We start from the raw sequence: 26,165 nt of genomic DNA on the forward strand, positions 1-26,165 counted from the left end.
AACTTGTTGAGTCGTTCGCGATCAGTACAGCTTGACGACGGTAAAGAGACAGTCAAAGAATGAATGCAAGATGTCGTTTTCCGCCTGCTTGTAAGGAAGGCGGATGTGACGTCTCACTGTTGATGAATGCAATTGGTGCGTTCGCTAAGCAACACGCACGCCACGTGCCGCTATTGGCGCGTGGTGAGCGACGCGCACGCCACACGCCGCTATTGGTGCGTGGTGTGTGTTTAGTCTACGATGATGATGCCGACCATTACCGATTCATCGTTCATGGCTGATCGGCTGTTGCATGGTCGGTTCGTTGGTGATCGTTGGGAGGTACTGCCCTCGTCAATTGATTTGTATCAATATTGAACAGTACCGCATGAGCTGAACGAAAGCTAGAGGTTCGTCGGTTTGAGATGTGCTCTGCTCTGCTTTGCAGAACACAAACGATACAGTGAATTCAAATCCGTAATTATAAAAAAAATTAAAACTTACAGGATTTATGTTATAAGCAATCTCAATAAAACACATGACTTTTTATTATCTACCAGTCCATGGATCCATGAACCTTTCTCACGCATGGGTGGTTACTATCCGTCAACTTTCAACGAATACTCCTCAGACCATTCGAGTCAACTATATATCCGATAGACAAGACATCATGCATCGTTCCGGAGAATTACAGTTATAATCGATGATCTCTGTATGATGTTGTCCTGATATTCTCTCCAAGAACGGGTCTTACCAATCGTTCTGGGACCATCGACCTGATTTGTCTACCCCCGAGTTTACGCCTTGTCCTCGTTTTCCGGGTAATGTGTTCGACGTGAAATAAGGAAATAAAGGCTCAATCTTATACATATATAAATACGCACTTGCGTGGTAATCAAGAGGAGGCATCAAATACGATTCAAACGTGAAAAATCTCTTGGCAACTTGGAATACAGTTATAATTGTTGCACGTGAGTACCATGTCTATCTGGCGCTGGATCCCAGAAAATTAAAAGCCACGAGGATCGAAGCCGCGTAATATAATTAGCTCCAGATACGAGTGGCTCGGCTATGAACGCCGACGATAACAGGATGCGTTCGCTCGACGGTGATTTTTTGCATAACAGTCGACGATCGAAACTCATTTAGTGACGGGAGTTCATTGAGTCAGGTGGGCAACGTTCTACTTTTAATAATAACCAAACCACCAACACTCTAAAAGTCAAATTGGATTACTACGCGTGATGAAACCGTGGAATTATTGAGCACTGCTACTGATTAAGATTCCGAACCGGTATGTAGACGAAACGTAAATAAAATGGTGTTCGGGAGCAGGAACTGTCAGATTCGACAGACCTCATCTTGATCGGATGGTATCTGATTAATTCGCTACTATTTTGAATATGATCATTATCAATTAAATGAACAAATAAATTTCTTAAATAAACGTTACTTTCTATTAGTTCTTAAATTTACACAGATAGAAACACCTAATGAGTAACTGTTCAGTATTCTGAAAAATATTAACGATATTAAAAATGCTTGTTTCCCTATACTTTTCTGGGTATGTAGGCATTAAAGATATTTCAGGTCACCTCACTAACATTTCTTAAAATAAAACCTGTATGTCTTTTAATATGCATAAATGTGAGATGATTTGAATGTCATAGTAATTCAAAGTGAGTAATGATTAATCAAGACTACGCATCTTAAATTTATTCAGAGTGTGAAATATGCAAATTCATTTAAAAAAAATTGGTGATCTAGGAATCCATACGACTGTTTCATATACCGAAATGAAAATTAGGCCAACATGTGAGGCTGCTAGACGACTAAAACCTCTTGGAGTTCGTTCAGTAGACTGTCCTTGACAACATATGTCAAGGTCAAGGTCATTAGACCTGACACCCCTAAACTAAAGTTTTACCAAACATTTTTGTAAGGATGAGGGTGCAGTATTGAATGAAAGCTGACTCATAGTGCGCATAAACTTCTTCATTGAAAACTACCTGACAAGAATACGGAAGAGTAAATGATAAATCCTTAGCCAAAAATGTAATGTTAAGACATTTAAGGAACTTACGATAAAATCAAAAAAGAAAAAGAAACAATATTCTTTGTCTAGATTCTGTCACACATCGAAGTAATAAGAAATGAAAAATCCGACAAAGCAGTCAAGGATGCAATTAAAGATAATATCGAGAAACTTTTCTCCTTCGTACTAATGACAGACAATTTTTAAATTCTGCCCCCAAATCTGAAAACTAACTGGAAAAGAAAATAGAAGAACATTACACCAACACACATTACTCAAGTCTTAGCAGAAAAGAACAGTTATCAGTAAACTAAAAATCGGCTATACCAACAATAAGCTTAAGGTCATACACACTCCCATTTAATAACTAAATGTGATCCAACGTATTCAGAAGCCTGTAATTGCATAATAAGTGTCGAACATATCGTTTTAGATTGTCTGTAATTTTCAATGTTACGCCAAAAGAATCTGATTGAAACCACCTTAAAAAAATAATTTTACAACAAACAAGATTCCTATGATACTAATATTTCTTAAAGAAACCGAGCTAACCGACAAAATAATGCAAATTACAACAACCTACTTGTTCCAATCTGACGCTAATAACCAATTCAAGCATTTGATGCGACATTAAACTTCATAATATAAAACAAGAATATAATACCGTAGAAGTTTGTCGGTTTCAGCACGGAACGCGACCTATATCATTATTATTATAGCCACAAGGCTAACAATAAAAGCATCGCCTGCGAACTACGAAATAAACGACCATTATCTGTTAATTACATGCCTGAATTTCGCTCAATGTTATTTTTGCAAAAACATCGAAACCTGTCTTAAACTAGGATAAGTCGAATTGGGTCGATTATGCACGCCGTTATCGTAAATGTCTGGACTACGCATACCGTGACACCTATAAACAGAGACGCGGGCATTGGCATTACTAGGAGTGGCTTCGTAAGAATGTATAACCAAAGTTTATCGAAGTTATCCCGTTAGTCTCGAGCCACGGTGACCGTTTTATCGGCGATCGGCCCTGTGTACTCTTACGTTCAAAACTACACCTCACCTTTTCGGCCATTAAACTTTTCAATAGCGATATACACCGCACTCCACTATTCTGGCAGTTTATATAACACTGACCTTTCTGTTCCACTTGTATGAAAATATGGATACGTATAGGAGACTACGAACAATTCAAGTGACTATATTCATAAAATTGAAATGAATAGGAATTGCTTAACATCGCAACCATTCTATTAGATTGTTACACGTGAAATGACCGTTTCATTACCGGCACTTGACATTACATTAAATATTAACAAAAATTTTCGGTAATTCTTGTATGCAGGATTTTGTTATTCGTGATTTTCGTCTTAAATTGGCGTGAATAATCGACCTCGTAAAAGTGTGTTACATGTTTATTAATACTCTGTACAGTAGGGAACACCTTTTCGATTTCAACGTCCTTGATATAATTATAAAGGATAATGTCCTGAGTAATTTTGTACATGTACAAATATAAATTCAACCGCCGTAAAGTGGTCGGAAACAGAGAAATCTAAATTCTAATGTCACCAATTATGGATTTTCGAACCCATCAACATTTTTATGAACTGTCAGGCTACTAATTACCAACAGTTAAATGAAGATAAGTTCATTACCACTCATTACAGCTCCGTCCAAAGTCAAAGGTTACACTGTACAACGAATAAAAATATTTTTTTCATTTTTGTAATCTTCAATAGGCGTTCCTGATAGGTTGTGTTGTGCTTTTACAGTAATAGTTATTCAGTTTCTTTCGACACGAAATAATTCTCTGAACTCTTCCGAACAAAAGGATATAAATTGTTATTTTATTATAGACATCTAAATATGTTTAAATAATGTTCAAGGTAATAATAGTAATAATTTATTTTCAGCCTCCCGGCCATGAAAAGAACTCGGTTTTCATATTTTTTCCTATCGATCACACATTCTCTTACCTATAACATCTATCTAAATCTATTTACATCCGCTGATTACCTACATATGTCCTAATTGTTCCTAGTTTTAGACTTTTCTTTTCTCTTCTTCTCTAATTTTTCTCAGTCATTCTACCGTATTTTCCATTCTTTTCTCACTTATTATTTCTTCTAGATTAATATCACTTTCTATCTCCATGCATTCTCTTGCCATATGTTCTAACTATGTAAATTGTCAAATTCCCCTCCGCAAAGCTCGCATTGCCTTTTCTCCTTCGTGTCCCAGTACCTGTTCCAACATTCTGATGACCCACACCTCGTCTGTGCTATCAGGTTTTGGTTACCACCCTTTCCCTCTATTTTTAGGTATCCAGGTAATTGCATCGTTCTTATACAGGGTGTACAAAAAATGTTGAAGGACCCGCAAAAGGAAGACTTGTGAGGTGATTTGAAACAAGTTTTTCCTTAACAAAAATGTTACCCGAGTCTGCCGGTCGAGTTCCCGCGGTAACGTTGGTTAGACGCTGCCATTGGTAGCCAACGTTACCGCGGGAACTCGACTGGAAGACTCGCGCTCTGATTGGTCCGGGTTTTTCGTTAATATCTCGTTAACAAAGCCTTGGATGACATTTTTGCGAAGGAAAAACTTGTTTCAAATTACCCCACGAGGCTCCCAATCCTGGGTTCTACAACATTTTTGTTACACCCTGTATATCTACATCTTCGGTTTTACTTTGATTTTTGTACTTTATTATATTGCACTTGTTGTTGTACTTCGGAGTCCCTCATTCTTAGTTTCTCTGTGATCTCTTCCCTTCTTTCCCGTCTTAACTGTACCCCTTTTATATCTATACCACTTCTATTTAGATACTCCTGTTTTTAGTTTGCATCTTTACTGATTTTTTTTTCTTTTAAACATTCTTTTACTAACTTTCTTCCTTTCCCTTCCTTTACTCCCTCCTTAAACCTCTACGCCCTAATTCCTGCGCTGATTCTAATCTTTTCTAAACTTCTGATTTTTTAAACAAATTCAGGAACAGAAAAATGATGACTTGAACCCCTCTTGATTTCTCGTGGACTGCAACATACTTAATTTTGAACAAAATACCTGATAGAGAATGCAAAATGTAATCGATTTGGTGTGGAATGACTCTATAAGTAATAATAAGTACGTAACCTTCTAAAACATACACTTGGAAATTAAATTTTAAATATACTATAGAGCAAATGTAAAGAAGAATAAAAATCATTGATCTATCTCACTCTACAACAAATATAGGCAAAACACTGCAGAAAGATTAAAAACCACTGTGAGATGATGTCAAACACATATGACGAATTAAATTATCTATACCAGTTAACTGGGTAATGGTGGATCAGAGCTGTTAGAATAAAATATTTAGATTTCACATTAACATAATATGTATCTTCCTCTATGAAGTAAAAGAAATTATGTACGTAGTTGAAAGTAAAGGTTCAGATAAAAGAAGACAGACTATTTGCATCAATCTAATATTACTATTTTATTATTTACTTTTATAAGGTAAAGTTTATACACGCTGTATAAAATTAATATTGTACAAAATTTAAGTTATTTAACGAAAGTAGACAATTTTTTGGATCCATCCAATAGTATCTTGCACAATAAGAATAAGAGTCGCGACGACAGTAATAGAAGAAAGGTCGAATATTGTAGGTGGAATAGTAATTGGAGGTTTCGTGCATCCACGAATCTCGATACCGCATGTAATTGCATATTAATGGGAAAAGGGAATTTTCCGATACTTCGGGGTCCATGACAAAACTAATTTTAAATTTATTGTTACGATGTTAGGCGTATGCGAAATCGATGTGAAATCTAAGCCGGTTTCGCTCAATCTTTTTATTGGCTCCGAAATAAATGAAAATGTGATGTCGTCTGAATTTTGATGCTAGTCATGATAAAGCGTTATACCAGTCTCGTGACCACATTTTAATTGAATTTCCAAGAATACCCACCCCATTAGTTTCCACGAATGTGTCGTTGACCAGACAAAATAGTGGCGGTACATACCTTTGATGACAAATGAAACAAACTGGTCGGCAAGTTTAACGAGGAAAAAAATATACTCAGTTTAAAACACGACCATATCCAGTTTTCGTTGGGAAATATCTATAACATATAGGTTTTGTGCATACACATTACGGCTTCGCTAGAGTTTTATGAACTTATTGTTTTAAATCTCATGACGATCCATTCATATTTACTCAAGTTATCGCAGTTTATGTTACAAAAAATATTGACTTTGGACGAAGACAAATTTTTCGTTTATAATTTTTATCTCGAATAATAATGATTGGATAAAACAACTGTATATAGAAAAACTGTGTGTCGTGATGAGCCTTACTACACTATATTTTTTAAAATCTAGTTTAACAACATTTAATTTTCTAATCTTTTGTAGCATGTAGACGATACTTTTTCGCATTTTTGAGCGCTACTCCTCTTGTTGTACCCAACCCTTCAATTGTAAGATACTTCCATAAGCGAAAAGATTGATACGAAAATACTGAAGAAAAAATACAATGACGATCATATAAATAAGGAAATGTTTATTCTTAAATTTAATTATATTATCCTAAGTTATGTTTCTCGTTTGCGCAATATAAATTTTCAAACTTTATTTTCAATACATTCACTATTGGTGAATATTTTGGAATCACTCGCCGATTGTGTATAAAGTCATATCCTGTAACAAACGGTTCTCCAATGGTTTGAAGGCATGCGCGTTAATATTTTCCAAAATAATTATTGTAATTCTTTATTTTAAACTTTCATAAAGAAATGCACTTATATAGATGCACATGTATTTATACGCCATTTTAAGTTTCTAACATTCATATAAACATCCATAGTAACATCAACACAAATTTATGAAATGCCTTCATTAATATTGGATGTGCCAATCAGTAATCCACTATTTCTTGACGAAATCAGTATTTGTTTCTACGAAAGCCAAGAATCTCTGCAGTTTCGTTAATATTCATATTGATTTCTCAGCGCCCTATAACATTGTTACTCGGTGAATGGTTAGGAAAATATTTTGTTTTAGAATATCTCGTATCATTATTTACAAAAAAATAGTGTAGTACTTATTGGTACACCTAATACACTTTAATTTATATGAACTTTTTTCTTTGTCACCCAAATTACCATAGGTACGACTTGCGACGAACTTTATATCCTCCGTTCTACGACGTAATGGGCGAGTATATTATCCCGATGAATCATTCGATTGTGACGACATTAACTGATGGATCAAAGAGAAGGAATAAAGAAAATATTCTGACGACTATATTTTGCACCAATCGATCGATCATTGGCATCGTAAAATCATATCGTTTCGATTCGAACGGGGAGGACAAATGTGTGGCTGGCTAGCGATCGTTGCTTCTGGTAAATGCCGAATAATACTCATTGTCATTTTCAGCTCGTTTCGAGATCGATTTGATGATCTGCGACAATTCACGCAACTGCAAAGTAACCCATCCACATGCGTTGTACATCTAATCTGTGAATCTCGTCCGATTGTCCGACTGCGGCGTAAACACCCTCTTTAATTGTAGAATGCTACCGATTAGCCGGTTGCGCGTGATTATTAGGAAGCCCGCAGAGACCCAAATGAATATTCATCGAGCAGTCAACCGCTGAGGCAGTTCGCTGGATTCACCGTAAATCCCATTCCTGGACGCGAACACCACGACATTATGCGGTTCTAGCGCAAATTGCTATTTACGTAAGCATGCACGAACGTCGTTGAAGGTAATAGGTAGCACTGAGAATTCGATTCGCAACGAAAGTGAGTTATGGTCACCGAGGAATTCTTTAATTTTCATCGACACATAATACAGGAATGATAATTGTACAGCAGTGTTGGGCAAAATTTTGTTCAAATAATATGTGATGAAAAAGAAATGAGCACATGATTTTAATTGTAAATGACAACTAAAGTTTTTACATGAACGAAATGCATTTTAGTAATAGCATAAACAATTTATTTATAATTTCCTGTTTGCACTTCCTTCAAGCATCTCTTCTTTTCATTTGAATTTCCAAAATTTTTATTTAAATAAGTGTGTACGTAGAAATTACTTTAAATATTGCCCAACGTAGTTAGAAAGTCCATGATTATGCAAAATTCACATTTTTATCGACTACTTTATGATAATAGGAATTATACAGAAATTCATTCCTCCTACCACGGATGTTATTCAATTAACCCATTCTGTCCTACATACCTTCGTGCCACGCGTATAACTATAGATCGGATATTGTCTGCGGTTCAGGACGTGAGAGTTTACATCAACGTACTTTTTCACTTTCGATGCACACGATGTCGATGATATATTAATCATCGCATGCCGGACCGTGAAAGTTGATGGCCGGGTCACTCGTGACCCATAATAATGGTCAGAAAAAAATGTTCCGTATACAATACTCCTCTCTGAAACTATTAAAACCGTGTTTGAAACGTCATTAAGGGTAAAGATGATATGTATGTGTTCCGTATTAGGTGGGACACCCTGTATAGTAAACATGCCAGCGTGGATCCACCGGTGACACACGCGACCTGAATGGAAAATCACATAAAATTGGCGCGACACGAGACCTGTGAAACGAGACTGTATATTTCCACTAACTGAATTTCAATGACCTCAGAAGAGTGACCGTCACCTGACCCTCGGACATATCTAAACGAACGTCTGATGGTACAATGCAAATTTCTTCTAATTCCTCGCATTCCAAGTTGTCTGTAATGCTGTTTACAATTATTCGCTATTGAAAACTCTTAAACGTAAATATGACTTCTAAATAATACTTTGTCAACTGTACCATTTGCCCAAGTAAAATGATTATTTGTTACACAACATTTTTAAGTGGTTACGTTAAAAAGGTATACCTTGTAGGTTCAAGAGAATAGGAAAATTAAAAATTTTATACTCGGGTAATTATTGAATAAAATATTTATATCTTTTTCTTCTTAACACTAGAACTACTAAACCCGTCAAAATGACGGATTGCAGGTTTCTTATTTTAGGATTACTGAAATTATAATAGTGTTTTAGGCGAAATTTACATTGGCTTCTAATTTACTAAACATTTTATGTTATATTATATTACGTTAAATTCTACTATATATTGAGTATATTACTATATTATACAATTTAATTTAGTATACATTCAGTGTTGTTAGTTCTAATGTTAATGGGTGTTAGGGAACATATAACTTTATTTTAATACATTGGCTATTATTTAATGGGGAGTACACAACATTGTCTACCACCATGTCTGGCAGGACCTTGTCAACTGGCAGCCATCGGATCTCCGATAATAGTCATCCGATTAACTTCAAATTAGAACCAAATAAGAAACCAACGAAATGACAGCTTTATGACAAAAAAATTGTTCACTGGAGAATATTAACTTTGTCTGTTTATAAAAGTTAAAGAAATTAAAGTGTTAAAAACATCATACACTACATTGCAAATCATTGTACATACAAGGAATAATGTGTCCAAATTTTAAGTTAATCAGGTAAATAGTTTTGGAGGTCAGCTGGGTTCCAGCTGAGAAGGTCCTGCTAGATATGGCGGTGGACAATGTTGTATAACTACACTATTTTGTAATTTTAAATAATAAACAACAAATGCGGAACTACAATCGCTGATGAAAGTTGTATATTTCAACAAGACAACGAACGTTTACATACTGCGGAGTGCCTAACAGACTATTTCGATCAAAAGAAAAAAAATATTTTACATACAGTGGTCAGCGAAATTTCCTGATTGTTGGGCACGATTGGATAAGAGATGGGTATGAAAAAGGAAGGCAATTTGAAAATGTTACAGACTTCAATATCTACAATGAGCAAAAACGGATTCTAATCGGTCGTAAAGAAGTATAATAAAAATTATATAAATTGTTACTGAAGTGTATGTCGAAACTTGTATAGAATACCGGAGCATATATAAAATATTAACAATAATTTTCATGGATATTTATAAAAACATTCGAATTATGTGCTATTATTTTTGTTTGTTTCGACAGCAGAATAATTCGCCACGTACCGAACCGGGTGCCGAGGGGTCGTCCCGAGAGGGACGCGCAATGAGAACTTTGAGGCACGTTTTGAATGCGGACGCGCGGGTCGTAAATCCGGCGTCTTACGGATAGTGATGGGCACCATCGACTAAAAACTATCGACTAAGTCGATAGTAACCAACGACTACTTTCAGTCGACTACTTTTCAATCGTCGACTACTTTAGTCGCTTGAAGCGACTAACTTCAGGCGAATAATATTAGTCACTTGAAGCGACTACTTTCAGTCGACTAATATTAGTCGCTTGAAGCGATTACTTTCAGGCGACTAATATTAGTCGCTTGAAGCGTCTACTTTAGTCGATTAAACTTAGTCGCTTCAAGCGACACGCTCGAACTATCGAGCTATTGATCGCTATTGACTGGATCTTGATTATTTTCTTCGCGATGCAAACGAATTGTAATTTTTTCATATATTTTTTTATGCATTACCAAGAACTGTGCGAATTATTGCTTATAACCTAATTGGTTTTCATAAAAAATTTAGAGCGGTTAATTTTTTAAGTGCCAATATTAAATAGTTTACAAAAAATCGAATATTGGTAATTGTTTAAAAAAACTTGTTTACCACTTATATTTTTGAAATTCTATCTATGAACTAATACATTTCCAAAGGTAAATACACCAATGGTGCTGAAAAGTTGATGACATAATCTATACATAACCTATAAAGCAAAATTTCAGTCGACTAAAAACTATCGACTAAATAGTCGATAGTATATTGCGACTAAATAATCATTAGTCGATAGTTTAATTTAGTCGATGGTGCCCATCACTACTTACGGATACAACGAGAGACAGGAAACTGACAAACGCGCAGACGAAATTACTGAGAAATTTCAAGGGTTGCTCAGTTCCGGAGGAGATCACTCAGTAAAGATTGGCTTGCATCATCGCAGTTCCACTTGAGTGGGAGGATAGATTGGAAAGGATTTGGAAAGACACACAGACATTCCCAGCGCCGTAACGATTCGCGAGAGCACGACGTGCCGGAAAGATTCGTTAGGCCACGTACAAGTTCAAACAATTTTGTCGCAACGATTTTTAGTTATCTTGTTACATACTTAAATAATCGGACTTCTTTCAATTTCTTACACTAATAGATTGTACTGTGTAATAAATATCTATAAACAACGAAAGCGGATTTTATTATGTAGAATTTCGAAAACATTACATTTATTGAGTGTGCTATCTTTTTGTCGCGTAGGTACTGTAGTAATCGAAATGGTACCGTATCAATCCTATCTATTCCAGCCCGCAAATTATGATACCGTATTGAATAGTATCAAATATAATCGATATCAGTATGATACTTCTACGAGACTATCGATACTTAATGATCGGTACTTCCAAGTACTTGGAATCAATAATAACTGTAGGTGACCGAGTAAAATTCACTTGCTTCTAGCTAATAGTACCTGTATCACTGAACAGAGGATCCATGTTATAGGTAGAAACTTCATCAGAATTCGTGCTTTTTATGCGTGTGTTTGCATAGGAACGGAAGTAACGCATTGTCTTCAGTGAAATCTCTGAAAGTGTATCGATGCAGCGTGTACTCCACTCTCACAGCGTCTACTTTCACTATCGCGTAATTGGTAAACGTATTTTTCAGTGTTCATTAAACAGGCTTAAAATAGCACTGGAGAAATTCCATTAGAAGAAAGTATGCTAACGTATCACACAAAACTGCTTGAATATAACCGATAAAAACAGTAGAAACATATATACATCAAAAACATATTGTTGTGACGTTTGAAGCCACGAAGCTGGCTTCGCGTTATAACTGAAGATGCCTTCGACTTCGAGGATCGATTTGTGGATCGGTCAGTCGTTTCGCTGACAACCGCCAGTATTTAAAAAGAGAGACTCTGATATGATATAAAAGAGAACAGACGTATTATAATTAAGTTGTATGTATTTGTATATAATTAACGTTGTACAGTTATACAGTTGTAAATAAACGTTGTGCTGTGTAGTGTTATACAATATACTGTTCTGTCGTGTGACGGAACGTCAAGGCGTAACAATATACAGGGTATTTCACGTAACTTGACCACCTTAAATATATCGCTTATTTTGGATGATAGAAAAAATATCAGGGGAGGAAGATATTCTGTTCGAAGGCGCCAATACGGTGATGGGCCGAATTTTTTTCTCAAGGTCATTTTTTTCGAGATTTCAAGGTCATCGAATTTTTTTTAAATGGGACTACATATTTTCACTACAACACTCTTATAGCATATAAAAAAACAAATCCAACGAGGTGCAATATGTTGACCTTCACGTGACCTTTAGCGAAAAAATCATGAAATGTTTGTCAGTAAGCTCAGTACGCGTTCGGGGACGGTAAATGAAGGAATTTCAATTTCATTGGAACAGTGTACCGTGTAATTGTCCCTGGTGCTTGTGAACAGACATTCGTATTCTCCTTTCATAGGCAGAAAACATGCGACAAAGGGTTCTACATGAATGTAGATCAATTACTGCAGAGCAACTTAAAAATGTACAGCAAGAATTTATTTACCGCCTCCAAAAATGTATCCAGATTCATGGTGCACATTTTGAACACCTTCTAAAATGAAGATTTAGCTGAAGATTGTTCCAATGAAATTGAAATTCCTTCATTTACCGTCCTGGAACGCGTACTGAGCTTACTGACAAACATTTCATGATTTTTTCGCTAAAGGTCACGTGAAGGTCAACATATTGCACCTCGTTGGATTTGTTTTTTTATATGCTATAAGAGTATTGTAGTGAAAATATATAGTCCCATTAAAAAAAAATTCGGTGACCTTGAAATCTCGAAAAAAATGACCTTGAGAAAAAAATTCGGCCCATCACCGTATTGGCGCTTTCGAACAGGATATTCTTCTCCCTTGATATTTTTTCTATCATACAAAATAAGCGATATATTTAAGGTGGTCAAGTTACCTGAAATACGCTGTATATAGAAAAATGATTTTTGTAACAGAAGGTCTACACGGCTCATTTAGGAAGTAGCTTGTCCAGTAATCCATAAGTCACGAGTTCCAATCCCCACAGGTAGTGAAAAATTTCCGAAGTCAAAAGAAAGTGTTTAACAGGTTAAATGCCACGCCAATTTTACCGGGATTGTCCGTGGCGCCACGATGAACTTTCTATTTAGCGATACATATAATGTTGAAATATTATCTACAATAGATAATTTACAACGTATAAACATGATTGGCATGTTAATTTCGGCGGGGGTCACCGGTGACCTCCGTGGCGCTGGAGTACGATTTCGCGCGATTGTCATTTATCTCAAACAAGGAAAGATATTCAAATTTCCGAATTCGGAATGAAAGTGGCAATGTATTTAACAAAATGTCGTGATCATGAAGCTGAAGTTTCCATTTCTCCACATGAAAGGTTGCTGAAAAAACCACGACATGAATTAAAAGCAATGCCGGGAAAAGCTCGAACGGCGCGAAGATTTTGCAAAATTTGTTATCAAAAAAATTCAGAGAAGCTAGGAAGAATAATTGCAAAAAACTGTACCAAAATAGTCGTGACATATTGTAAAGACTGTGCTGGTTCACTCTTCCTTTGTTTAGAATGTTTTAATACGACACATCGTAGCGTGCGCGCATAATAAAACTATATTAAATGTATAAATAAAACTATTTTCAAATGTTTTATACTGCATTCATTTCTTCAGACCACTACATCAACGATGATAATAATAAGAAATTATAAGTGTTGTCTTTTGTCTACCTTTCTTATTTTTTTTTCAATCCGGGCACGTCGGTCACCGGTGGCCCCCATGGCGTCACAGCCAAGTTAAGTGCCGGTCACCGGTGACCCCCGTGGCGTTCAACCTGTTAAGGGGGGAGAAAAGACTCCTTTGGGGTCAACTCCGAATTGATCGAAGCGCTGATCTAAACAATCGGACGCTAGCGGCAACGCATAATCGATATGTGGGACGGCTTGATAATACGACATCTAACGGCAGAGTACCCACAAATAAATTTTGTTCCCCGTTACCATCAAGTTGGGTTTGTGTATTTGCTACGCGAAGACAATGTTGCCAGACAGTATCGATTTTTCTGACGTTGTTGCCTCATGTGCAGGAAGATGAAATTCGTGAACGAACCCGATGCGAAATCGGGGAGTCACTAGGATATGATTTTGCAGACGTACTCAGCGCGTAGCTGAGGAGCTGCGAGATGAGCTTCTGATCCCCCGAGGGTTGAAATCAACGGGTTTATACATATAGGCCTAGAAATTGGTGGGAATGCTATGAAATCTCCATATAAGGAAATTTTTGACGGTTGAAGTTGCGTCACGCTTCTTCGTTTTTTGGTTATCACGCCGTGGGAACGGGTTTTACTCCCTCGCTTACTTAGGAGATAACGAAAACGTAAGGGCGTTTTTCTTTGCCGGGTACCAGCTCAGACTATCAGAGCGAGGGGTATGTTAGAAAATTCTTCACACGTAACAGTACATTCAGCGCCGGTAGTTCTAGTGTTAATGTTCCCCAAAAATAGAAATTTATTGGTGACACGTATAGTAAACTAGGAAACCTGTTTGTCAAATATGTATGTACATTTTAACAAATTCGTTAGTCATTGTTAAGGAACCCGCAGGCCAACGTGAAACATTCGCAACGTCACACAGTAGTACAGAATGCTGGTTTAGGAGTTCAGAAGCTGAATTTGGGTGTAAAAATGGGAATTTCAAAACCAAACTTGGTAAGCATGTATTTAATATTCATATTTATTAAAAGAATACAAAATTGTTATGTAATATTTTTTAATGATAATTTTTGTATAAACAAAAGAAACAGAATTTGTTTACGGTGTTATCATTGTCAATTACAAGTTCTCGTATATCATTCTCGATAACACTAGTTTACAGTCATTTGGTGATCCAGTCTCCACTAGAAAATTCTTATGGAAGGTGGTCGTCTAAACTCAAAAATCGACATGAGACGTAATTCTATGGATACGTTTTTAAGATATCGTCCGATGAATATTTTGGAAATTTTTTAAAAAGACGACCCGACGTTTTTGGTCGTGTCTCGCGTTATAGATGACCGATTAGATCGCGACGACTCTTAAGTGAACGGTAATTAAATTACATACAATTCGTTCCTACATTATTTTCCAATCGGACCAATAGTTTAGAAAAATTTCATTTTTTGGGGCCGAAATTGAAATCGAAAATTTACCGAAATTATGGGCGTTAGAATAGAAGTGCCTATTCTCAACCTTTTCCCTATTTTTTCCCGTTTCTTGGCGAATTACGTATTTGTCTTCAATGAAAACAAATTTAGATGTATCACATAGAATTTTTTGGATTTGGTGAACTAGTGTAATTCCTACCATCCATATTGAAGGAGTGAAAACAGACCTCAAAGTTACGGATGTGACACAAGCTTGGTCGAATATCTTAGAAACTATTGGAGATACAAAAACGATTTAAATGGCAGTATTGTGTGTTCTGTTATAAGGTATTCAGATATATTAATAGATTTCAAAAAAATTCATTTGTTTAAATAATACATTAAAAATTCTGCTCTTTTGTTCATTTTTCGGGTCAATAACTGAATTTTGTTGGTCAATATTAATTTATTTATTTTGTATTTTTTTTAATAAATATGAATATTAACTACATGCTTACCAGGTTTGATTTTGAAATTCCCATTTTTACACCCAAATTAAACTTCTGAACTCCTAAATCGGCGTTCTGTGCCACTGTGCATCAGCGAATATTTCGCGGCTACATTTTCACAACAGTATAGTGAACGTGGCGGCTTATGCGTTCATACCGTTGTAAACAATTTCCGCTAAGACTGCGAATCTGTAGCGTTTTTTTCCGCGGCGGATATATTTCTCTGTCCAAGGTGTTTTCTTTGCTGCCGCTCTAAAATCGTGACAATATAAATAATAAATAACAGTAAAAAATAAGTAAGAACCAACCAAATGAAAGCTTTTAATCGTTAATTGATTTATGCTACAACTGCTTCAAATAGCGATATTGATTGTACAAATAGTAAAGCCAATAAACAATCTGCCAATAATTTAGAAAATCGAAATATTCAGTCAGAACATCCAGATATGGAAATTCAAGAGACTTACTCATAATTTATGAATGATATTCAATCACCGCAATTCAACGCATGACAACAAAATATGATGCACTTGTTATAAAGCGGTAGCGACAAATTCGCCCTTCGGTGTGAACAAACACACGAATTTCGCTGCAGCTGCAAATATGTATTTTGCTTTTGTTTGGGACTTCCTTTATACCGAATTTTTAGTACATATGAAAATGCTTTTCAATGGAACAAATAAAAAGGATTCTTTAAAGGCAATTGGTATACTCCGTGGTAGAATGGCCGCAGCGATCCATTATACATCTAATTTTTAAAATCATCAGAATCATTGACGAATCGCGTATTTATGCTCAATACACTATTGGTAAATCTTTTAACAAACAATTTAAATGAAAAAGATCTGATTACTCCAAGAAGAGGGTCATACAATAAATATTACTCATAGTGATTAATTTACGTATTCTGGTAACGTATACGAATTTTTACTAGAAATGTTCAAAATATGTAGAGTAAACAAAGTTTTCAATAATTCAACAAAACAAAACCTACCCGTTGACGGTAGTCATTTTATAGACGTTGTCAAAGATGTTTCCCCGTGCTGACCGAATGCTCTCGTTTCTTACAGCATCTTTTACCTCAAGGTTGTGAAGCTGCAACGTCCTCGCGTTCGAGAAGTCCGGCTCCTCAGGGTTCATTATCGGTTCTTGAGAAAGTCACCTTTTGTCGCGAAAACGGAAGCCACCGGTCGACGCGAAACGCGCTCGATATATATATATATTCGGCCTATCGAGGATATGTATATAGTTCACTGTGTTTTCGATTCCCGTATGTGAAGAAACGACCGACGTTATTATGTACGATGTAGGAGTTTCAGGTGTCGTCGTACCGAAATCTCGCCTTCAATAACCCACGTTGTCGTCGTTCACGGCGATGTTCATTTTGTTTTTCGTCATGTCGGCCATATTTCTTGTCCGGAGAGCGTTGCCGTTGCGAGAGAAAAGCTAAACGATTTTTCACTGTTTCACGATCGCAGGCGAGTTCACGTTGGCTTAATAAGGAACGTTTTAGTGTGAAGAGGATCAAATTGATCGATGAAATATTCTTATAATTAGGCCACAGATTTCTATATAAATTCATATTTTTGTAAAATATGATTTATTCGAAGGAAGATTATAATTTTAAATTTGTTAATTAAGTCTTTAACTGTTATTATTGAGAAATATATCTACGTTCCATTCTTTCGAATTTCCTTTGTGTTTTTAAGTTAACTGTATAATAATAATGAGAGGAATATAACTTTTATACACGCATAACTGTACAACAGAAAGCTCGTAGTATACGCAAGCATTCGTACAAAATGTTTGTCTATTAGGACGATTTTCGAAACATACATACATATCTAAAAAAAAGTACTTGTAAAAAGGATTTCAATAAAGTTTGTGTTACATTCTTTCTTTTTCTTAACATTACGTATTTTTTTAGCAAAGTAGAATGTACATATTTATGTATGAAATTGAAATATAGAAAGAAACCTTTTACTGTAGTATGTATTTAAAATAGGGATACATACCATTGATGTTACATTAAGTTAGTGGTTCTTAAGGGAGGAGACTCCTTCGGGGCTAACTCCGAATCAATCGAAGTACTGATGTAAACAATCGGACACTAGCGAAAACACATATGTAACCGATAACTGGGACGGCTTGATGATACGACATCTAACGGCAGTACCTATAAATAAATTTTGTTCCCCGTTACCATCAAGTTGGGTTTGTGTATCTACTACGCGAAGGTACTGTTACCGCTGTTACCGGACCGATCGAGTTTTCTTACGCTGTTGCCTCATGTCCCCTATTACAATTCTGCCCATCAGGAGAACGATGGCATACCTACGGCCTACGGCTAGTGATGGGTAATCGAGCCGTTTGAGTCGAACCGAGCCGTAGACGGAAACCTCGAACCAGCAATTTCATACACATTTGATAGGAATGAATTGGAAATCGATAAGCCGCTTATTGATTTACTAGCTTTTTTCTCGCGGTTTCGCTCGTGTAGATTTCGAGATTTGGTCAAATTTTTTTTAAACAAAATTATAATTAAAGAAGTAAGTAAGACTTTTTCTTTTATGTATACAGATTGAACATTCTTAATTAATAATTCCAAATACTTTATTTAACTGTGGTTAAAATACAAAATTGCATTACATAATTATATAAATAAATAATTACGTATACAATTAAATGTAAGATGCTGCAATCACATTTCACAAGATATCACCAGCAGCAAAGTACCTAAATTTTGTTTCAAGAAATAAATAGAACATCCAATACTATATCAGCATAATAAAACAATGCACGAATGGCACCAAGTTCAATACTTAAAAGTAGATTTTTATTATCGAATCTTTGCAAGTTAGAATACTACAACAATACTAAGAATTTTTATGCAAATGATGAGATATAAGTAAAATAAACACTTATTTTTATTTCAACGAAAAGGCAAAACTGTGACCAATTATCCCACCTTTCCTTTAATGTCGCGATACGAATTGTATGTTATTAAATATAGTCTGATTTATGTCGTGTTTGGACTTATTGTCATCAGGACAGTCTCCTACATTTATTCATAACATTCTTAAGAAAGTACACTGAAAGGAGTAAAAGTTTAAATTTTTATTCATGGGTGATTCGTTCTGTAACCCGAGCATCGGTCGCCGAAGACTTATAGGGATTAGATACCGTCGCCGCGAACCGAGGCCCCGTGACGTCGTCTGACTTGATCGACTTGAATCCGGCTTGGTGTCCCATCACTAGAGTCTCCCATTTCCGGATCCTCCAACATTTTTGTTACACCCTGTACACACACACACACACACACACACGCACACACACACATATATATACAGGGTGTAACAAAAATGTTGCTCGACCCGGAAATGGGACACTCGGGGGGTGAATTGGAACAACTTTTTCCTTAGCAACAATGTAATCTGAGGCTTCGTTACAGAGATATTAACGAAAAACTCCGACTAATCAGCGCGCGAGTGTGCCGGCGGAGGACCCGCGATAGCGTTGGCTACGCACCGCGCTAGTACTACGAAACTCCCAACAAACAAGTCGGCAAATTTTTGTTACACTCTGTATAAGGTATCATTCGATACTATCGTCAATGAGCATAACTTATCCCCTTGTCAGGTGTACAATGCTAACGAGAATGTCCTTGTATGGCATTGTCTATGGAATACGACATTAGTCAGAGGCGAAGAAAGGTCCATCAAATCCATTAAATTGAATCAAGATTGTCTAAGTATTTTACTGTGTGGAAATGCTTCAGAGTCTCACAAACTGACACCTTTTCTTATTGGAAAACATAAGAAGCCTAAAGCTTTTAAGGGTCGCACCCACTTGCCTGTTATTTATGAAGCTGAATCATACGCCTGGATGACTGCTGAGTTATTGAAAAATTGTTTTTTTTATGACTTTGTACCAGACGTAAAAAATAATTTTTAAAAGCTTGGGCTTCCTAGGGACACCGAGGCCCTTCTGCCCGTGGACAATGGACAATTGTAGAACATATCCTCCAGCCTTTGAACTAATATCGGACAACATTTTTGCAACCAATCTTTCACCGCATGTTATACCACTTTTTTTTACTGGGGGGAACCTTGATAAAGGTGCACCGCCTCCGCTGGGGGCAGAGACGGCTAATGCGGGGTTTCACCCGCTAACCCCCCCCCCCCCGGTGACCCTCTCGGACATGAGGGCTGACCGCGGGATCGTTCGACCACTCACCGCGACCCGCTCCGCCCTTGCCCTCCCTCTAGCCTTTGAGGGAGGGCTCTTCTTTGGATCGGGACGGCTCCTGGAACGGCTGTATGCCGTCCCACCATCTACTACCTACAGCGTCGAGGGGTCACCTGTCGACGCTGTCTCCTCGTGGGCCGACCGCAAAAGGAGGTGGTACCCCCAGTAAAATACCGACTAAATATTTGAAACTAATTGCTAGTCAAAGAAGATAAAGTTTTATATAAATAATTCCTTCGAATATTTTATAAGAGGTTACAAATTTTATTAAGTGCTCAAATGAAAAGCAATGAAAATCGAATGTGCACAGTAGGTTGATATGTATCATAACTGGAAAGAGATTTTATATTTCGTTCTATCCATTCTGTTCCCAAGTCAATAATTTTTCTCAAATTTTGAACCAAAAAATGTGAACTAAGTTCTCTTTGTTAATTATTATATGTATTTGAAAATAAATATGAAGTGTACAGATGTCTATTAAGCTGTTTAATAAAACATTTTTTTATCTGCTATTATGTTGTTTTCATTCAATACTTTTAAACCCATTAAATCGTATTAAAATGTAGAGATTCATGCACTTTTGTTTTATTCAGAAGTCTCTGAATTTAATTTAAACAACATTTAAAGAAGAACTAAGAAGGTATGAAGTATAAATAACTCCCAAGTACGTTAAGTACATTAAGAGCATCGAACCTTGGTAATCACGAAAGGTCCGTAGACACAGCTTGAATATGTAAAATCGTGAAGGTCAGTAAAACAACATGCCATTCGAATACGAAATCGAACAATTCAGTATAAAAGCAATTAACATGCGTACTAGCACGTCTTTTAAATCAGATACAATAGATATACGTGTTAGATATACATATGTATGTACACTAGGGTGGCTCTTATTTACTCTCGATAAAAATTTTTTCAGTTTTTCTTGCAGCACCCCGCAGAATAGGTGCAATTAATAACAAAATAATCTGTGCAAAATTTGTGCTCGATAGGGTAATGAGAAAATATGCTCCCAGGCTCTTAAACATTAAAATAATTAATTAAATACTCATAAAATCGGTTTCTTTCGAGTCTCCTTTAAACTATTGATTGTATCAGAAAAGGTATCAGACAAAACTTGTAGATCTGGACAAGATATATCTTTTATGTTCTAAAAAAAAAAATGAAAACATCCGGAATAAAACTAAACAATTTTTTCTCAATATTGCAAGTTGTAGTGTGTTTTGCTTATTCTTTATCAATGAAGACTAAAAAAATATGTATTATTTATTTTCGACTTTAAAGGATTGTTCTTAGGAATTAAAAAACTTTTTTAAAATTTCCATTAACGATGCATTTAGAATAGATTGTCTTATAGTTAAGTGAAAAAATATATACATTCCCGTTTCATGTTTCATGACAGTCATATTTATTCCATAACCTTAAACTGAAGCATCGGATATTTTTATTCCCGTCAAATCATATAGATACACGTAATATAAACGGAATATATAACACTTCATTTGAGCTAATAATACTCAGAATTCATGATTTATCGGTAACGTCGGGTATTGACACTAAAATGGTAACAGGGCTACGTAGCCCTATGAACGTGGGACAGAAAAAAGCATTGGATGATAGGTCTATTCTATACCTAGTCGGTGGTAGTACACGCGATATGAATGGAATATATAACACTTCATTTGTGCTAATAATACTCAGGATTCATGCTTTATCGGTAACGACGGGTATTGACACTAAAATGGTAACAGGGTTACGTACAGTTACGTATTCCTATGAACGTGGGACAGAAAAAAGCATTGGATGATAGGTCTATTCTATACCTAGTCGGTGGTAATAGTACATAAACATATGAAAAGAGGTTGTGTTTTTACATTGAACTTTATAAAAACATACAAAAAGCCATGGCTAATCCAAATTTAACGGATATGACTGAAGAAGACGCGGCTGATCTGCAGTTTCCTAAGGGTACGTTTTATTCATTAAGATGCAAGTTATTTGACTGATTCTAACCTCTATTTCGTGACGTTCATCCTCTTTCTCTCGGTGAGAGATGTCATGCAACAAAAAATGTGACACGTCGATATCACAAATTTAATTGGTTATGCGGCATGGCCTTAAGTAACGATTTTCCTCTTTCAGACTGCTCATCGAGTAGAACAGAAAAAATCGAGCATGACGTTGAACTCGACGTGTCAGTCGTGAAGGATGAAATCATTACTTCAGACCCAACATGTCGCGTATGCAAATCTGCTTTGACGGAGCCTTATATTCGTTGCGCGGTGTGTAATAACACGGATCTGTGTCCCTTTTGTTTCTCCAGTGGATCGGAAATTGGTGATCATAAAAACAATCATGACTATATTATCATAAAGAACGAGTTTCCCCTGATCCACGGAAGTGGTTGGACTGCTAAGCAAGAATTAGAATTTCTTGATATTTTGCAAGAGTGTGGTTTTGGAAATTGGGAAGATATATCAAAACGAATACAAGAAAAGTCACCAGAAGAATGTAAAAATCATTATCTTCAATATTATATTGATAATCCCAGTTTACCTGGTTTGCCAAGAATCAAAGAAACTGAAGCAAGTTTATTTGGTTGTGAACCTATACCTTATTTATTCAAATTGCACGACTTGGAAGAACCACCACGTTTTGCAACTAACACTCTCAATTGTAAACTTTTGGCAGGATATAATGCAACAAGGTCAGATTTTGAAGTCAATTTTGACAATCATGCAGAATTATTAGTTTCTGATTTGAATTATGATGAATTTGATGCAAGTGATGATCATTATGAGTTGGGAAAAGCGCTGCACATAGCTATTGTGCAATCCTATAATAATAGATTGAAAGAACGTATGAGAAGAAGAAAGATCATACGAGATCATGGTTTGATTGCATTTAGAAAAACCATGTCTTGGATACAAAGATATGAATGTACAGTAACTAGAACCCTTGCAGAGAGATTGTTAATTTTCATGCAATTAATGGGTGGTATAGAATTTGACTATTTTATGGAAGGGCTACATCGCATAGGAAAACTTCAAAATTATTTGAATAAACTCTTTGAATTCCGTAATAATGGTCTAAAATATTTTCACAGTGTTGTAATGTTCCAAAAATTGAGCAAACTCAGACAAGAAAATGAGAGGGAGAGAAAGCAATATTTAAATAATCCTGAGTACAGTTGGAAATCTATATTGCCTGGTTGCAATATTAATTCGACTAGTTCAATGCCAAATGTAATCTCACAACGGAAAACAGCACCACCTCTTATAATAAAAGGTCTTCCTGGTTATGAAAAACTTACACAGGCTGAAAGAGAACTTTGTTCAGTTACACGCATAGTTCCTGCTAATTATGTTGATTTTAAGCAACTTTTAATAGGAGAAAACAAGAAGAATGGTTACCTTAGATTAGCACAAGCTAGGGTTTTGCTTAAAATTGATGTGAATAAAACACGTAAAATCTATGATTTTCTTACTGAAAAAGGATACATAAATAAATCACATCAATGACATACACTTTGTTAGTGTAGTAAAAAGAAATCAAATTTTATAAATATTTTGTACATTGTGTGTACGGCCGGAGTTGTGATATTAAACATTAAGACTTATAACAAACTATTCCTTCACAGAATACAGCAATTAAGGAAATTGACTGAAAGTAATATATACAGTGTATGTAATAGTGTACAAATAAATAAGTAATAATATTATATGCATACTTATGCTTCTAATACATTTAAATATACGTGTAATATGTTATTTATGCTTTATATAATTTTTAACAATATATTAATGAAATGTATTTTATAAAGGACCACGTGAATAAAATACATCTGGAAATTTTTATGTGGTCAGAATTAATTGAAAAGAATAACCCTGTAATGATATTATTGCCAATCATTTAAGGGAAGCTCCACGTATAAATATTTTTGTCTTTAGAATTTGAAAATGCAGAGACACTGTTAATCTCGGAAGTTTCGATGTTATTGGAGCACAGAAAAGCACAAAACGAATCCGCCGAAGAAGAACAAGAATTCTCGGAAGTTTTTATGAAGAGTTTAACGTACACGAATAGATTCCGTCGATTTAAAAACAAAGAGACCATCGCAGCAGTTCGAAAGTAAGTATGCCTCGTACATTAATATAACTTATGTAATGCATGAAATTAGTATAATGATTCGACAAAAATGTCTATGTCACAGTTTACTTATGCAGAAGAAGCTTCACAAATTTGAACTTGCATCGCTGGCGAATCTTTGTCCTGAAACGCCTGAGGAAGCGAAAGCCTTGATCCCCAGTTTGGAAGGACGTTTAGAGGACGAAGAACTTAGGACAATACTGGATGACATACAAACGAAACGCTCTCTTCAGTATTAAGAATAAAGAATTCACATTATATCTGTGTGTTCCGCTGTCATTAATTTCATCTCGTAATAAATTTGTCTTATCATAATTTTGTGCTTGATGTTTCCATTACTGTTAATCTTTTACAGTCCTGTGTTGATTTCAACTTGACATTACATTTCGTTCCAACCGGTCCTACGTCGAACTACGCCACGTCATACGAATTTGTGACTATTTACAAATACCATAGCGATCTTAAAGATATGTTCTGTAGACTTTAAGGTTGCATATACCTTTGTGGAGACTTCATTCTTTCTTTTATGTGTATTATGTAATTTACTTCTAAACAACGACAACTTTGAAACGGTATATTGCACATATTTATTCCACATATGCAAAGAAAGTATAGGTTGTACAGTGTGTTCCAACTGAAATGTGCCAGAGACTTAACGGTACACTTTAAGAAAATTTTGAGGCGTGGAACTTAAATGGCATCAAGGGGTACCTCTTATAAGGCACGAGCTTTTTTTGTAAGTGGAGGCATTTCAGGGATTTCAAGGTCACCTTGACATTTTCTAACCAAATGACCTATTTTTTGTACCGTCTCAGTCAGCCAAACCTGCAAAACCAAATTTTGTACAATGCCTGTTGTAAAGTTATGGGTACAAGTTTCATGCAAGATTTGCTATAAACACCTTGCGCGCAAATTGGCAACATATGCAGCAAATTTGCCTGCGCAGGCTCTGTTACGTTTTTGCCTCTAATTTGACATATGTTATGTTGCAAGACTTGCTGCCAATTTGCTTTACCATTTTGTCATCTGGCGTTGCCTGCAAAACCCAAGCCAAATGCGGAAACAGATGGCTATGGTTTTTTAGACAATTTTTGTCATTATTTGCTGGCAATTTGCTTGAAACTTGTACACAATTGGTTATCAGGGTAGGTTATTAATATAAATTTGTTTGCGCAGATTCCAGTAGGTATCAAAAAAAGCTAGTTATAAACAGTTGTTTTCTAAGTATTCTACATATGGGAATACAGCTTCAAATATTTATTTTATAAAACAATATACCATTAAAATTCATTATTTATAGTAGGGTCTTCAATTTTAGTATATAATTAAATACTTTATTTGAACATTCAAAAAGTGTTGCAAATGTATAATCAATAAATGGAATAAATGTTCCATACAGTATTTCCTTGATAATATTCTTACGATATACAGTAATGTCCCGAGAAGTGTGAATGCCTCCGTTCCGCGGAGTCACACTCACGGTGAGTACGGACAGTTGTCAGCATCTCGTCAATCAGTTTTTTGCTCGAAAGTCGAGCCTCGGAAGCTGGTCTTTATAGTGTTTCGACATAGAAAAGGACAAGCGAGTGAAAAACAGAAATAGAAAGCATCTCTTTCCACTCGATTCGACTACGTAGGCCGCCTGCGACGCTCTCACCAGCCAATGGTTACATTGTAATCGCTGCGGTTCGCATTATCTTACTCGGTCTCGATGTGTCTCGTTCGTTCTCTTCGTCACACAGTCCGATTGTGTGTGTACCGTTTCGGCCAATAATAAAGATACGTTTGACTAGAGGTGATCCAGGTAGTGATGGGTAACCGAGCTTTGCTGTTCGAGCTTATTCGAACGAACTGATACTTCGAGCTTGTTCGAGCTACTTGAACGAGCTCGGGTGACAGATTTATGATCGCAGGGGAGACCCGAGGCTCTGGCACTAGAAGCTCGAAGCTCGTAGCCTCGGCGTGTAGAGATGTTATCTGTCCGCCGGCAACCGACTCTCGGGCCCTCGGGTT

The 26,165-nt window shown here is 36.1% G+C and overlaps 1 protein-coding gene across 2 annotated transcripts; it reads left to right on the plus strand.

The window, feature by feature from the left end:
- Positions 1–21,846: 21,846 nt before the first annotated feature.
- On the plus strand, positions 21,847–24,401 carry LOC107185629 (DNA-directed RNA polymerase II 16 kDa polypeptide-like). 2 transcript variants are annotated; one of them, XM_015573359.1, is made up of 3 exons: positions 21,847–21,971; positions 23,954–24,134; positions 24,217–24,401. In XM_015573359.1, exons 1-3 carry the CDS (start codon positions 21,908–21,910, stop codon positions 24,389–24,391), a joined length of 420 nt encoding a protein of 139 aa, XP_015428845.1. In that variant the 5' UTR covers positions 21,847–21,907; the 3' UTR covers positions 24,392–24,401. The 2 variants fall into 2 exon arrangements, with proteins under 2 accessions (XP_015428845.1, XP_015428844.1); XM_015573358.1 differs by lacking the exons at positions 23,954–24,134; positions 24,217–24,401 and adding an exon at positions 22,146–23,524.
- Positions 24,402–26,165: the final 1,764 nt, after the last annotated feature.

Source organism: Dufourea novaeangliae, unplaced genomic scaffold (genome assembly GCF_001272555.1).
Source record: "Dufourea novaeangliae isolate 0120121106 unplaced genomic scaffold, ASM127255v1 scaffold63, whole genome shotgun sequence".
Lineage (NCBI taxonomy): Eukaryota > Metazoa > Arthropoda > Insecta > Hymenoptera > Halictidae > Dufourea > Dufourea novaeangliae.